Below are 17,393 nucleotides of genomic sequence, written 5' to 3' on the forward strand. Positions count from 1 at the left end.
CCTTTAGATTTAAAAAATTTATTTATTTTTTATTTTTAATTCAAATTTTCTCTTCCCAACTTTATAATTAAATCATCAATATATATACATATACATATTAATATATATATGTATATATATGAATTATATATCTCTACATATATCAATTAAAACCTACTACAATAAATCACTGATTACTCATTAAAAATTTCAAACTTTTAAACTTCCCGCTATTTCTAATTTTCAAATTTCGCGCCCTATTACAAATCTATCTATTGGACATTTTCAACCCCCATTTTCGATGCGCAAGAGACATCCGAGCATCAAGTTTATCTCATATCTCTCATATATATAATATATACATATATATACAAATATATACACACACATCTATACATATGTCAGTAGATCGGTTTAAGTAAAAGCCTCGCGCAGTATTAAACTAATACCCAATATAATGTAGTGAATTTAATATCATTCATATATAATTGTATATATTTATATATTTTTGGTGGTGTTAAGTATAAAATAATTCAGCAAAGACACTTTTTTAACTCATAAAATAATAAAAATATCGCGGAATCAGCTCGAGACATTGACACTGATTATCTGGTTAGCAAAAAAAAAAAATGAAAGCTCTTAAAATATTTGTTATCTAATTTAATTGCCTGATAAATTATTATAATTTAAAAAGTTTAAGTGTTAAACTTATGAAACAACACAATGAATATTTTAAAAATCCAATTGTTATATTTTATAGGTGATATAAAAATGACGGTCTCGGTACACGTGTAAACTGATACAATAAAAAAAGTGAATGGTGTGTGGGTCCAGTACTAGTATTAGTATCAGTCTTGATGTTGATGTTGATGTTGGTGTTGGTAAGAGCAATTAATTGTCCATCGTTTGTGTATTAGATGTAATGTACTGAGAGCAGACCCGAGCTGGTAATGTATTAATGTGAAGAGAGGATAATGTCGCTGTGGTTGGTTCAGACTCGGAGATAATATAAATTTACTTGGGGGACTGGCGATGCTGATGGTGAGACAACTCATCCAGCTTAATGTAATTGTTGTGCCGGATTTTTAGTACTACTCAATCAACTGTTGGCCCAACAATACCCATCACCTAGAACCTATCATAGATACATAGATATTTTAGATTTATTTTACTGATACTGGTACTAGGACTAGGACTAGAACTAGGACGGTTTTAATTTATTAAATTTAAATTTGGTGATTTATTTATTTGGTAAGAAAAATTAAAATGCTGAAGGGTTACACGCCGGTTACACAGGCCCTGCTGGGCACACTATTCACATGGGGATTGACTGCTGCTGGTGCTGCTGTTGTTGTCGTCATTCAAGGCAAACAGGTAATTATTATTTTTTTTTTATTTTTATTTGTTGGTAAACTAAAAGACCCAGTATTTAATCAGGGAACTAGTAACCATTCATGGAACCAGTACCTGATTAGGGAACTAGTATTCGATCAGGGAACTAGTGCCCATTCATGGAACCAGTACCTGATCAGGGAACTAGTATTCAATCAGGGAACTAGTACCCATTCATGGAACCAATAGCTGATCAGGGAACTCGTACATGATCATTCGTGTACTTGGATATCTAAAGATTTACTTAATTTTACTAAATATAAATATACAAATACATGAAGTGATCGTGTACTAATTCTCTGATCGGATACTACGTCTTTGAACGGAACGTTTTTCGCGCAACGAAAATGAAAAATTTATGTAATTTCACTGCTTAAGAGGTAGTTAGAATTAGCCTGCAATTTTCAGCTGACATACTAGCCCGTATGCAAGACATTTCAAAAATTTAGATCCAGTAGATTTTGTACTTTTCGTTTTGTTCTTTTTTTTTTGTCTCACCGATCTTCAGGTAGACAGGTCTTTTACTTTAGCAGTAAATAATTTATAGTCGTAAAAATCCCTGACCAATAATTTCTAAGTAAAAAATTACTAAACTCCAGATCTTCATTCGAAAATTTTTTATTTTTTACCTTGATAATTTTTGACAGCGAATTTTGATCATGGTCATGGTTAATTTGACAGACCCATAAATTCTGGGATTGGATCCTTGATCCAGATTATTTATTATATTATTTTTTAAAATAAAATTTAGAGTTACAGCTGAAATTAAATTTTGTTTATTTATAATTTTGAGTTTATTAACTTTTTGAATAACAAGTTTGTTATGTTATTGATATATTGAGTAATTATCAGTAAGTCAACACATTTATAAATAAATTAATTAATTAACTTCGAATAGCAGGAAGATAACATCAATTACTTAAATTATAAGTTTTAGTTTATAATTAATTTTTAATTCACGTGTAATAAATTACATTATTAATAAATACTTAAATAATTCCTATGGCAGTAGGAATTTTTTTGAATGTCGGGTTACGTGTCATGAGGGCGTATAAATTTTGTCTTTTTGAAACCCGGGTATTTTTTATCTACGAGTTTAAAAATACGAAAATAAAAAAAGTGATTTTTTACTTTTTTTTGTCGTTCCGCTAAAAACGGTCCGATCTTCAGGTCCATGAATTTTTTTATTTCCCTCATTGCCCAGGGTAAAGTATCGGGAACTATAAGGGCGTAAAAAAATACAGAATCAAAATTTTTACTTTTGAATTTTTGAAATTTTTAGATTTAAAATGCGATTAGGAAATGAAAAAAAAATTCACTACGCCCTTGTGCCTTTTCCCCCCATGGTAAAATTTACCAATAATTTAAATTGTGATAAAAAATTTGGAATTCACTGCCTATAAAATTCTTAATTGTGATTTTTTATAAATCTCGACCTACACTGGAACCTAATTTCAAACCATACTTCTTTTTTTTTTAATCCAAATCTAAATTTTAATTCAAATCCAAACCGAATTCGAAGGTCGGCGAGGGCACGAATCTCAGGGCTGAAAAACTTCACACGTTGTGTGAAAAATTCTTTCGGCTCCACTGGGATTCGAACCCACGCCTGGCCAGTGATCAACTTCGGGAGTCTTAAGTCCTACGCCTCAGCTCCATCACTTACTTCAGTACAAAACTCTGAGATTAATAACCAGTGATAAAATTTTGATGACTTTCAGAGAAAACTGCTGGACATCAGTCTGGGATTTGCTGCGGGCGTGATGTTGGCCGCCAGTTTCTGGTCTCTGTTAGCGCCGGCGATCGAAATGGCCGAGGAGAGTAAACTTTACGGTGAAAATGGTGAATTTGCGTTTTTGCCAGTCGCCGTTGGATTTTTAATCGGCGCAGCGTTTGTTTACGGAACCGATGTGTTGATAACATCTCTAGGAATTCAGTCCCCAAATGTGCTATTAGCAATGCAGTCAGTCGGTACGAAACAAAGACGCAAAAACCTCATGATGAATGATGAAAGAAAAGTTAAAAGTGACAAGGATTTAGACACTATTAATAATGTAATTAGTGGCGTACAAATAACCAGTGGCAATATTTATAATGAGTCCACCACAATCGATGGTATTGCTAATTACTTTTTTTTTTACTTTTTTTTCGTTGTTGTTTCTCAAGTATCATACAATCTACATGGCACTGTATTGAAAAACAATAATTATTTTGCCAGCAGACACGGTCAATAAGATCAGTACACGATTAGTTGCACATTTATGCTTTTATCTATTCATTTTTATACTTGCTTTAACTAACATATATTATTTACTAACATATGAGCATGACTAATAATATAAATAATAATAATTGTTATTAAGAGCTTAGCTTATGCGCTTATTGGTTTTTTAATTTTGGGGCATTGTGAGGAATTTTGATCGGTATACCATATATATGTACAAATACACATATTTTTGGAATAAACAAATATTCTGTTATTGAAGTTCGCGGCTGTTGGAGTACTTGGTCTAAGGAATTTAATATTTAGATTTTTGGGGATGGGTTTTCAAGGAAATAAATTTTGAGGCATTATAAGGAATTTTGATCGGTATTCCGTATGTTTGAATAATTTTCAAAGCCAAAAATCAAAGGCGGGAGCACAAACTTCGAGACTGGAAGTTAAATTTTTCAGTGCCGTTACACTTTTCTCGCAAGCTAACAAAGATAACTAAAAATTTTTTAGTCAATTGATGATTAAAATATGAGTAACGCAAACTTGGTAGTTTTTAAAAATTATCGCCTGAAACAAAATCCCGGAAAATAAAAAAAATTTATCAGTTTTCCGTAAACTTAAATCTTAAAGCCGCGTTTTAAATATTCAAAATGAAAATACATAAATTTGAATTAGACTTGAGGTGTCAAAAAAGTCTTTACGAATTTTTCTAGCCCAGATAAAAGTCTCTAGCTATTTTAGTTTTATAAAAAAAAGTCTACCGGAAGTTGCCGCGAGCATCCATTTTACGAATTCAAATAAAAATATTTAAATTTTCATAAAATCAAAGCCGACTGTCCTTCCGCGGTTTTCGCCGTTAAAAATGCGCGTAAATTTTCTATCAGCAGCCTCACGAATAATTAACTATCCCTTCTTATTAACCAAAAAAAAATTTTCCAAAGCTTTTCCCGAGTTTCAGGTGAATTTTCCTTTTGAATCAGAGGATTGTTGCCTCACAACAAATATTTTTTTTCTCAAGCCGCCTGGTTAATGTTAAGGTCGTTTGACAGTCGTGTTTCTGATACTCACCCGCAGCAAATATATACATACATAGATATACATAAAATGTCATAAACTTTCCATAAGTAAACTTTCTAAACAAAGGTCCCCATACAAAGAATTCAAACGCTCACAAATAATCGATTCCACCTCATTAATAAAAAACACTTCCCACGTGTTTTCCACTTTCTCAAAATCTTCCCAGCTCCTCAATCCACTCAATAATAATAATAATAACTATTAACTATCACTAATTCTTAAGTAACAGCCACAAAATTTAAAATGCAGTTAGCCAACAAGGAAACTCATTAATTAATCAAGCGCTCGAGCAATTCCCTAAATAATTTACACTAACAATTTTTTTTTTACAAACAAATCCGTGAGCTTGTACTCAGTAATTAAGCAAAACTGATCTCATTGACTCAGTCTCCTGGTCTATTTATTTAAAATTACTATTTATTTAAGTATGTCACTGTTACAATTCTATCTTTAGTGTGTAAAATTATTTAACAAATCTGCTTAAAGTGTATACTGAAAACTGAACAAACAACTTTACTATTACTAATTACTCTTTACAACCTCTAGGTTTTTATGAGCAGAACACCAGGCGACGAATGCCTGGCTCCGTATCCCGAAATTCAGAGGTCGGCGAGCAAGGTTGCGTGTACGAAGACCCTGGTATTGAGGCAAAAAACAATCAGTGGCGGCGAATTGTTCTACTGGTCGTCGCTATTACGGTGCGTTGATGTTTTTCAATGCTAATTAATCTAGTGCAATATTTATATAGTCATATTTATTTATTTTAGGTCCATAATATCCCGGAAGGCCTCGCAGTTGGCGTCGGCTTCGCTGCCGTAGGCAGCAGCGCATCAGCGACGTTCGAAAATGCTCGGTAAGTTATTATTCTATTTTTATCTAATGATCATTTTATTTACGAGCGGTCGTTCTCTGGATTTAATTATAAAAATGATAAATGAATAAACGCTATTAGATAATTGATAAGATAAAATCAAATGCTCGAGTAGTTATCACTAAATACGTAGGAAATAATATTTTTAAAATATAATTATACGCAGTCTATTCATTTTTTTGATTATTTACCAGAGAAAAGTGTCGCTGTTATAGATAACAGTCGAGGATTATTCAAATATTCACGTGTTGTTGGTATAAAACTTTCGCAGTGTTGCCATCATTGCAACTCGAAAATGTACATAACCTTCGTATTGAAACTTTTATTATTTTATGACAATTAAGATTATGTTGGACATAATTATGATTATGACAATTGAATTTTTTTATGTCATCGCTTGGCTAATTATTGACTCGACGGTTGAAGGATAATTTTACTGGAGCGCATGTATGGCACATGTGCACTGTAGTAATTATTGAAAGTCAGGTTGGTACTTGGGTCGAAAAATTTGATCTGTTTTAAGGGCGTCCTCAGACAGCGCCCCCACTTTTTAAAAATATCTTATGACCTTGAATTGTCATGAGAGAATTGAAATTTTAATAATTAATTTTCGAAAAATTAAAGCGTTAATTAAAAAAAGGATATCGCAGTTACATGTTGCGGAGGTATAGATTTAAAAAAAAAATTACTCGGTTGTTATCAATTGGGAGTTAAGAGCATTCTCAGACAGTGCTCCCCACTTTTTAAAAATATGCAATGACTTTCAATTGTAATGACTGTATTAAAATTTTGATAATTAATTGAAAAAAAAGTTTAAGCATTAATTGAAAAAATGGCAACGCAGTTACAATTTCGCCGAATCATAGATTTAAAGAAAAATTATTTACAATTGATATTAATTAAGAGTTAAATAAAATTTGTTAAATAAATTTCAGTAAAATCTTCATGTCAATATTATAATTTGGAATGTCTAATTTTTTAGGCTAAAATTTATTTAATAAATTTCGTTTCAATCCTTACTGATTTTAACTGTGAGTAATTTTTTTAAAAATCTATATCTTGGTGAAAATGTTACTGCGTTGTCCCTTTTTCAATTAATGCTTAAACTTTTTTTTCAATTAATTAATAAAAAAACTTGAATACTATTATAGTTCAAGGTTATTGAATATCTTAAAAAGTGGGGGGCTCTGTCGGAGACTGCCCTTAAACGAAATTTGGCAAATAAATTTTAGCCTGAAAAATTTGATATTTCGAATCATATTCACATGAAGATTTTACTTGAATTTATTTTTCAAATTTCGTTTAACTTCTAATTGATATCAACTGTAAATAATTTTTTTTAAATCTATATCCCGGCGAAATTGTAACTGCGTTGCTCTTTTTTCAATTGATGCTTTAATTTTTTTTTAATTAATCATCCCAATTTTAATATGGTCATTACAATTGAAAGTCATCAAGTATTTTTAAAAAGTGGGAGCACTGTCTGACAATGGCCTTAAATAAAATACAAGTTTTGAGATATTTCTACTAAATTTAATTTTTAATTTGTATTCAATCAACCTCAAAATTTAGTTTGGTTTTGGTCGCCTCTTGATCAAAATCAGACTTTTTTCTGATAATATTTTGTATCCTTTTGTTTCTATCCAGAAAAAAATCAGTCTATTACTGCCTGTTATTTTTATTAGTCTGCTGTTGATTGTCTTTGGATCAAAAACAGCTTAAAATTTTTATAAAAATTTAAAGACAGACTAATTACTCCAAATACAATCTATCAGACTAAAATCAGATCAGATTTTCTGACTCGGGTTGCCTGAATGGCGAGTCCAAATCTGTTAGACCTGACGGGATTTATTTTTAAGTAAAAGAATTATTTTTCTAATGATTTTCTGCACTTTGGACAAGATATGACAGTCTATATCTGAGCCCACTCGGTCATTCCACGTGTTATTTTTTAACAAATAAGTTCTTCTGCCATTATCTGGCGCGTCTCTAAGTATACTGATAAGAGTCAAAATTTTTATTAAAAGTAGATCATTGATTTGATATAAACTTGATTTCCGCGTTGATGATTCATGGTCTAGACGTCAACGATTTTAATCTGAAATCACAGCAATATTAAATTATAATTTTGATTTTAATTTCCCGCCAAAAATTTGAATATTTTTCTAAAATTTCTTTATTTGCTTCCAATGGATTACTAATCACTAGATTTTAATTTTTCTTCTTTCCAAAAATTACAAAATTCGAAATTTAGAGTCAGTAGAATTACTAAAGTCAATCTATTGGAATAAATCAATAACGGAACAAAATAAGTAAATAATAATTTTCTAATCCTAATTTCGAGCTGAAAATTAATTTAATTCCGAGTTACCATGCGCTGGTCGCAAAGATCTTGACACCCAGATGGCTCTTGAGAAGCTTGCAGACAACGCGGTCCGAGTGATAGTACCGCGACGGCCGACAGATGCCGTTGGCCAGCGGTAAAAGAAGAGAATAGAGTAAAAGAGCGATAAAATCGTGGTAGGAGGTCCCCGTCCCCATGAATGAGTTCCATGGTGGTCGAAAGCAGCGGCGGTCGGCCGGAGGCTGAGTTTATTGGCACGGCTCGGGCGAGGGGACAGGGACCAGGGGCACGTGTGGCCCTGGAATCCAACGAGCCCTAGGCGCCGCGCATTCCATCCCCACCGGCAACCTCATCATCATTGCCACGGTGCTCCAGCAGAAAACACCATAGCCAGAGCCAGAGCCAGAACCAGAGTCTGAGTTCCGAGCATCGAGCCCCGAGTCCCGATGCCTGGTTTCTTTGCCTGAGCTGTTAGGCTGTAGCTCTTTCTCGGCACATAACACTGCCCGCTTCTACTTTACTACTTCCATTCCATTCTTTTCTCTTTATCTTGTAGTTCGGTTATGCTGTACTGCAGCAACTACCATACCACTACAGCACTACATAAAATATATTTAACAACTAACACAACACAAGTATCTTCGCTTCGCTTATTTTCTATTCCCTTTGATCAAATCGCTATCCGACATCGAATAAGCCTCTGTCGGTTTTAGACTCCGATTTAGCCTGGCCCACGGCCTAAATTCTCTTTCCCTCTTGACCGTTCTGTTCCTTTGTTTAGAAAGTCTGCTTGTGTTATGTATAGCTAATATTACATTTTATGTATGTATATATTTGCTGCGGGTGAGTATCAGAAACACGACTGTCAAACGACCTTAACATTAACCAGGCGGCTTGAGAAAAAAAATATTTGTTGTGTAGCAACAATCCTCTGATTCAAAAGGGAAATTCACCTGAAACTCGGGAAAAGCTTTGGAAAATTTTTTTTTGGTTAATAAGAAGGGATAGTCAATTATTCGTGAGGCTGCTGATAGAAAATTTACGCGCATTTTTAACGGCGGGAACCGCGGAAGGACAGTCGGCTTTGATTTTATGAAAATTTAAATATTTTTATTTGAATTCATAAAATGGATGCTCGCGGCAACTTCCGGTAGACTTTTTTTATAAAACTAAAATAGCTAGAGACTTTTATCTGGGCTAGAAAAATTCGTAAAGACTTTTTTGACACCTCAAGTCTAACTCAAATTTATGTATTTTTATTTTGAATATTTAAAACGCGGCTTTGAGATTTAAGTTTACGGAAAACTGATAAATTTTTTTTATTTTCCGGGATTTTGTTTCAGGCGATAATTTTTAAAAACTACCAAGTTTGCGTTACTCATATTTTAATCATCAATTGACTAAAAAATTTTTAGTTATCTTTGTTAGCTTGCGAGAAAAGTGTAACGGCACTGAAAAATTTAACTTCCAATCTCGAAGTTTGTGCTCCCGCCCTTGATTTTTGGCTTTGAAAATTATTCAAACATACGGAATACCGGTCAAAATTCCTTACAATGCCTCAAAATTTATTTCCTTGAAAACCCATCCCCAAAAATCTAAATATTAAATTCCTTAGACCAAGTACTCAAACAGCCGCGAACTTCAATAACAGAATATTTGTTTATTCCAAAAATATGTGTATTTGTACATATATATGGTATAATAGCGTGAAAAGGATGTGTTGTTATGTAGTAATCGTAACGACCGTCGTGGCCCTTTGGCGCCACATATTGAACCAGACCACCGCATATCTTGATGGTATAGTTCCTGGAAGCGGCCTTCCTTTCTGCTTTATTAGGGCGTACCGGAGGGCCACTTGAGTTGAGCTCAGACCCAGCAATGTATTCCTCCATATACATTCGTATTCAAGTTCCTCGACGAATACCATATACACTACACTACACACAGCCAATAGTCCTCTCACATCCACACAAACCCAACCAGCCCGGCTTCTCTGCGAACAATTCATTCTTCGGCTTTCTTTGGTACCAATTCCTCCACACTGGTGCCAATTTATATTATCTCATATTTTACCTTTTACTGAATTCCATATTTAATTAAATTTTGCTCTTACTCCTTTTTATATTCAAATCATTGATTACCGATCAATAATATTTATCCCTGTTAATTATCTTTCAATATTTAATTATATATTCAGGAATGCTTTGTAAAATTTAGAAAGCACTACAAACTCTACATGTACACACGCTCGAATATTTATATTCCAAATACAATATTATACATTATTTTATTTACTTTTTTTTAATACGTGATCCGAGTGTCCAAAATACTCAGAATATTTTACTGCTACAGCATTTTAAATTATTCCCACAAATATTATATTCCTCCATTTTGAAATTCTTTAAAGTTTGATGTACTGCTCTAGGGACCTGCACTGTAGAAAATTTTGGGACTGAACGCGGATTAAATCCAGAGTGATTAATACCGAGAGATTTTTTATTTTTTTACTCCCGTTTAGTGAAATTGACTTCCCAAAGATGTTTATTTCAATAATAAAATTCCGAATTTAAGTGAAAAACAAACTCTCTTTTCACTGGGTATGAAAAATGATGAATTTGAATTTTAAAAAAATCCGAGTCCACTCCCAATTTTGTTCCAGTTTACTAAAAAACTCAATTCTCTTACTTGAAAAAACTGCGCAGAAAAAAGCGATTTTTTGGCGCAAAATTTTTTACTCAAAATTTTACTTACCCTCAAAAATTTTTTTTGTTGTAAATTGAAAATAAAAATTTTTTGGGGAGAAAAATTTCTTGAGCTGATAAAATTTTCTAGTAAGAAATTTAAAAAAAATTTTAAATTCAAAATATTTCCCGCGCCGCGAAAGATTTTTTTCTAAAGTTGTTGCTGATAAAATTAAAGTTATTTAGCAATTTAAGGTTTTAATATAAAGTGCTGTAGAGTTTATGATACTAAATATTGCATGAAAATGTTTTTGGTAACTTGATTAATCAGCTGTGTCTATAAACCTTCGCATGTTTTCGTAACCGTTAATTTAAATACAACAGTTAATTTTTTCGGCGTATGTACATAATAAATTCTTATCAATATGGCGTACAAAGGGCAGAGTATTTATAATTAATCCAAATTTTATCGGCTTACTGATCTTACATTTTTTAGGAGATAATTTTTTCGAAAGAAATAGCCTAGTTATGAAAACTTTTGAATTTTATTGAAGATAAATATTTTTTTCTAATCCTAATATTGACATTATTCTCAAGAAAAAAATATTTTCCCCTGGTTTTTAGCCTTTTCATGGGTTCCAAGTATTTATTTGACTGCCGCTATTTGAAGACTATCTCATAGACATATTTTGAACATTCCTCAAATTTCTCTGATCCTAACAATACAATTTTCCGTATCTTGAAACCATGGACTCGAAATTTTGACCGGTCAAAATATTTAAAAATTCAAACCAAAAATAATTTAGTCAGCTCTTGATTTTTTTTAACAGTCTCAAAATAAGCAAACGTTCGTTCAAAAATTAAAAAGTCCAATTTTTTCAAAAATTCCAAAATTTGACCGCGAAAAAACTGAAGTGCGCCGACGTCTAACAATTTTTGATTCTTTTTAAAAACAACAAATTATAAAAAAAAATTTTTTTGAAAAATTGCACCTGTAGCTTTTTTAATTTTCTACATGTGCATTTTTTTAGTTTTTTTTTTTTCGCAATTGATCTGCTCAGGATCACGCGAAAATACACTCCAAAAAAAATTCTCAAATCCGTGTCAAAAATGAATGAAAAAAAATCTATTGCCAAGCCGAGTACAGTTAGCACAGCAAAGTATAGTCTGGTAATTAAGTATACAATCGGTACGACCTAAAGTTAAAATGCGCCGCCTCAAGCTGTCGGCATTCCAACGCATTCAAATGACACACTTGGCGCTACAGAACTTTGTGGACCAATACAATACAACACAATAGCGTAGTCATAGTACAGTCCGTACAGTCTAAGTGCCGTGTTAGGCTATTAGGAATCTCTGGAATGAATGAAACGCGTTTCGTTAAGCTCTGTCTCTATCTCTTTTATCTTCTTCCCCCTTCTCTCCTCCCCCTCATCCTTCTCCCTCTTCTTAACCTTACCCCCTCCCAAATCCCGATAATTAAGAAATATTTAAAAAGATATTTTAACCACTTCGGCCTTCCTGATAATATAATTATCTTATTCTCTTAAAACATATATTAAGACTGTCAACTATCACCCATTTATCTTTTATAAATTTTATTAATGAAAATTATACGCATTTATTAATTTACTTTTTGACCGATCAATTTTTTTCTCATACTTACATTCGTTTTTTTTTATTTATTATTTTTTTTTGCTCTCTGTAATAAAGATTCGAGTATAGTATGTCCATATATATATACATATATATATATATATATACGACACGTATGAGTTTGTGGACGAGTAGCTTGGCAACATTGGCTGATGATACGGGTTATCATTCCCCCGTTAAACTCAATGTATTACCAAGACTACACACTATAGATTTGATGTAAGTCCTCTAACTAGTGTTAGTGTCAGCTATCATGTCAGCTGCTTCCGTCCCCTTCTTTAGATTTTTAAAAATTCTCTTCGGCCATTCGACCCTGCCGAACTCTCGCTGCACATGTACGACTAATATGTAACACACGTATGTGTTTACAAAAAAATAATAATAATTAGACGGTTTACTTTTACTTAACACTGATACTAGACTTTCAAACCATATTTATCAACTGCCTACTTGGATACTTTTATATTTATTGATAAAACCCAAGCAACTTTATAAATTATTAAATATGTACATCGATTATTATAATTTTTAACGCTATTTCGCGGAGAACGTATCTCATTTTTTAGCAACGTGGGATATAAGACCTACGGTTCTTATTGTTGAGTAGGACGTTAATCCTTGTGAGTTTTATACTTTTTATTGGGTGTAGGAAAGTTAGGTCGGGTGGGTGTTTAAGAAAATATTTATTTTTTAAATTATAATTGCAAGAGAAATTATTATCATTACCCATACAAAGTCGTCGAGCTTAGAAATTTTCCCATAGATCGGAATGTACTTTTGAAAAAAATTCAAATTCATGTAATGTGAGCTCGTAGGGGAGGGTGGGGCAGAGTGACCCCCTAGGGCAGAGCGGCCTTCCTGAAATATTGATCAAAAAAAAATTTTACTATAAATGCGATATGTTTGCGCATTTTTAGTCCTACGCATGACATTTTGGGCAAAATGGACAAGCCGATAATTTTGAAAAAGTTATTTTTCCATATATTTATCGTCAAATTAAAAAAAAATTATAATATTTCCAAATTTCTAGCCCTACACATAACACCTGGGGTGAAATGGCCCAGCCAAAACTTCTGAAAAAATGATTTTTTCATATTTTTCGGCTGTTTCTCTATGTCTGAGGCAAATTTGGCTCCGAAAAATATTCAAAACTATAAATTTTTTTTTAGTTGATAAATTTTTGAAATAAAGTAAAACTATTTATAATCTAAAAAATTAAAAAACACGTTTTTTGGGTTCAGAATAATGACAAATAAGAAATATAGAATTGTTTTTTTTTTATTAAATATATAACAATTAGTAATTAAGCTAATCGAGGGTAAACGACTTATTACACCTAAAAAAATTATTTTGAGTAATATAAAACCAAAAATAGATGTCAAGAGAAAGAAATACATTCTTAATGATGAAAACAGTTAAAAAAAAAAATTTTTTTATCATTTTTTGGAGGGGAGCCTCTCTGCCCCACAAAAAAAAAAAATTTTTTCAGAATTCTGCAAAATGTCCATAAATTTGTTCGAAATAGGACAAAAGTAAAGTGATCTGATGGTTGAGAGACACAAAAAGTAATAATTGGCTTAGGGGGGCCGCTCTGCCCCACCCTCCCCTGTGTAAAAATATTAGGAGGATCTGATTAATTTTAATTAAAAAATTACTCGTATGGAATCGAGTTATCGGTAAATTATTTAAATACTTTTTTCAATGGGAGTAAAAACTTCAATATCAGAAATTCGAACCAAATATTCAAATTCGAAAACTTGCAAGCAACTTTAATTACGTGACTTGAATTCTATTTGCAAATCGTTAAAAAAAAACGAATTTTTTTATAGACAACCACAAAATTTTTAAGTAATCAAAAAAATAAGACGCCCAGAAGTAACAGATTTTGAATTAATCGCAAGCTATAACTTTCCTTAAAATCATGACAGGAAATAAATTTAAAAAAATTGCTGTCTCTCTGCATTGAAACGAAAAATCCTCGTACCGACAATAGCCAACTAGAAAGTGGTTTCAAAAATTTTAGCTAGTCCATTTAACTTTCGAGCCATCTTACGGCGCCTTTGTCTATTATTATTCAAAAATAAAAAACAACCAAAGTACGTAGACGGGCAAATAGAATAGATCTATTTATAAAATAGTATCACGTCGAATGGCGTCGATTGTCTGATACTTTATGACCTAACTGACAAGTTTAACTGGAGACAAACTACGTCTTCTCTTGTTTTCTCTTCTCTCTGTCTTATACATATGCATCCACATGTACACACAACTGTAAAGCCTTTTATAAATAGCCGGCGTTTACCCTTCTAAAAGTGAACTTCCGGTATGTGAGTCTAAGTCGTGATTCTCCTATCCCTTTTTTACGATTCTTCATACTGATATATATTTTCCTCATATTCTTTCGGCCCTTTAACACAGACCTAAAAATCTATATATGTATACAAAGGCATATATACAAATATATATATATATACGAATATATTTATCGTCAACATGGTTATCAGTTAGTCGATTATACAGTACGGGAACGAGAACATCAAGCGCAATATCCGGTCTGTTTAAAATGCGAGCGAGTGGTGATGATGATAAAAGCTCTTTACTTGGGCCAATCGACCTGCGACGACATCGAGAGTACGTATGAAAGACGAGAGATAAAGAAAGAAAGGAGTCGGATAAGAGGTTCGAGACGAAGGAGGGCAAACTTGTATTGAGAATAACCAAAGTACGTTAGCTCTGTTAGACTGTTGGTTATGAATGAATCGCGGCATCAGCGGATAGGAGTTTGGCCTAAAAGATAACCTCGTGAGATAACTAATGTCATGAGTAAATGTCACACCAACTTCTTACGATGTAGGCTTTTAAAATGTACATCCACATGGACGCGAACTCGTACCATCTCCAGCTATGTACATTCGTGTATCTGTATCTGTAAGCTCTGTGTACACAATTCCCGTTGTTAAGTCGTCCGAGTCGGTGTCTTGGTCTTGGTGTTGGTTTTGGTTTTGGTCTTGAATGTTTGCACGTACGGAGGTACCATTTCGATGTATGGATTGCGCTAAGAGACGGGAGACGAGTACTGAGATACTCACCAGCGTTCATATATACACAGGCACATTTGCTTGGCACTTATAACCACGTCTCGACATTCTGCATTGCACCAAAGCACGCCTCTAGACATTCTTCATGCATTGAGAAGAAAAAGAACAAGGAAGAGGAGGAGGAGGTGGAGAAAAGCGTAAATGTACATTGAGTATGTATCATGAGCAACTGTGTGTGGTCATCTTTTGCATATTACATATATACTGTTATTTTTTTCGACTATTATTATTATTGAGAATTCATTTCTTCACCATGCTGGTGCCGAAGTTTGAATTCCTGCTCTGTTTAGAGGAAAGAAAGTCGTGCTTTCCTTCTACCCATACAAAATCGCCGAGCTTCGAAATTTTCTTATCGATAGGCCGATGCCTGGTTTGCAATGATTGGCCAATAAATGGCTAACTATACTGGCCCGTGCATGGTGAATCATTGGCAGCCGTCTCTTTGCTTATAAAAACGGCGTACAATTAACCGCCGTTCGTTGACCAACGGTTTGATCGAGTGCTCTTGATACCAAGCTTTGGCCGATGATTGATTGCCACGATTGGCCAATGATTGGCATACCGTTATCATCCGATATTTAGCCGATATTCGGCCGATGCTTTAAAATTGGCAGCCATTCACGACCCAGTAATGGACCGATTCTTTTTTTTGTATGGGTAATGACAAAAATTAGCTTATGCCGTTCTTGCCGCAAACAGAAGCAAAATTTAAACCTGGTGCAGATCTGGTGATAAATTTTTAGGCACCTAGGGAGGAAAGCAAGACGTCCCGATCCGCGTGTTTGCCACCATCGCCTTCGGCTCGGGTAGGCAATTTTTTGTCAAAAAAACTGGGATCATACGAATTAGTGATGTAGGGTAAAGAAATCGTCTGACAATTGACCAATGGTCAGTTTTTGAACTTATTGGCAATTCCCGCCATCTTGATTTTACCCATAAAATTATTTTATAAAAAATTGACCGAATTATTTTTGACGTCAATTGACGTGAAATTAACCGTAAATTTCTCGCAATCTAACTAAACATAAAAAAATGACGGTTTTTTCTCATTATTAGCAAACGCTCGTAAGACTTCAAATTCTCGTTTTTGAATTATTAGCAAATTATTATAAGAAACTCGACTTTTTTTGTCGACTTTAAATAACTTTTGAACAAGAATTCCAAAGACAATGGCTGCTGAAATTTATTCCATGTAATTATTACGAATGAATTAATATTTAATTAACAGGCTCGGATAAGTTGTCTCTAAACTAAAGATCTAAGAAATTTAGTTAGAATATGGACATAAAGTTGGTTTTACAAAAAAATAAAAGGCTCCATTGGATCTAAAAAAAAAAAATGAATAATAATAAAAAGCCGTAATCCTTGGATTTTCTCAAGATGCCTCGATACTCCCTCTGGGTCTGGTATTCTGTCACTTGTCGGCTGCGTTTAAAACTCTCAGCAGTCGAGAGATAATTACAAACGTGACTGAATTAATTAAAATTTGTCGACGAGTTTGGCAGATTCTCCAATACTCCTCTCGGCTGACAAGTGTGTTACACTCATTAAAAACTTTACCTTCCGCACAATTTGTCTGTAAAGAAAACTTTGTTATTTTTATTTAACATCAGCGCAGCCTTCATCATCATCATCATCATCATCGTCATCATCATTATCATAAAATCAATTCTATTAATACTTGCGCAGCAAACTGACATCAATATATTCATTTAAAAAAAAAATTATCTCTGGCATTAAGAATACGCGAGTTTTAAATGAATAGAGCGACAGGTTTTACAATCACTGGATTATTTTTTATTGCGCAACTTAGCTTAGCAGTGCAACGACCGTACTCGCGTGTCCTTTCCAAGGAAACAGTGAGACTATATAAGATCGAGTGGTGGGTTTCATGAGTTCCGGCCTCATACTATGCCACCAGCGAGAAAGAAAATCATGAATGAACAAGATTTAATAGGCTTATGGACTGTTAAATTGCCCACCGACAAATCAGATCAAAAGTCTTGCTCGCAGTGCTCCTGTGTTTTAAAGCCAGACATCGACCGACAGGAAAAACTGGGGAGTCGCGAGTGAGTAAGAA

General features: G+C 33.3%; 1 protein-coding gene across 2 annotated transcripts in view; it reads left to right on the forward strand.

The window, feature by feature from the left end:
• Positions 1-386: 386 nt before the first annotated feature.
• Positions 387-17,393, forward strand: part of LOC130678595 (zinc transporter ZIP11) — a 30,684-nt gene continuing 13,677 nt past the window's right edge. Inside the window, exons 1-5 of one of the 2 annotated variants that reach the window (XM_057485915.1) lie at positions 387-591; positions 740-1,353; positions 3,093-3,486; positions 5,210-5,361; positions 5,431-5,516. In XM_057485915.1, coding sequence (XP_057341898.1) covers positions 1,246-1,353; positions 3,093-3,486; positions 5,210-5,361; positions 5,431-5,516 — 740 coding nt within the window. In that variant the 5' untranslated portion in view covers positions 387-591; positions 740-1,245. Of the gene's footprint in view, positions 1,354-3,092; positions 3,487-5,209; positions 5,362-5,430; positions 5,517-17,393 lie in introns of both variants that reach the window. The other variant, XM_057485916.1, reaches the window with a different exon arrangement.

Source organism: Microplitis mediator, chromosome 2, assembly GCF_029852145.1.
Source record: "Microplitis mediator isolate UGA2020A chromosome 2, iyMicMedi2.1, whole genome shotgun sequence".
Classification (NCBI taxonomy): Eukaryota; Metazoa; Arthropoda; class Insecta; order Hymenoptera; family Braconidae; genus Microplitis; species Microplitis mediator.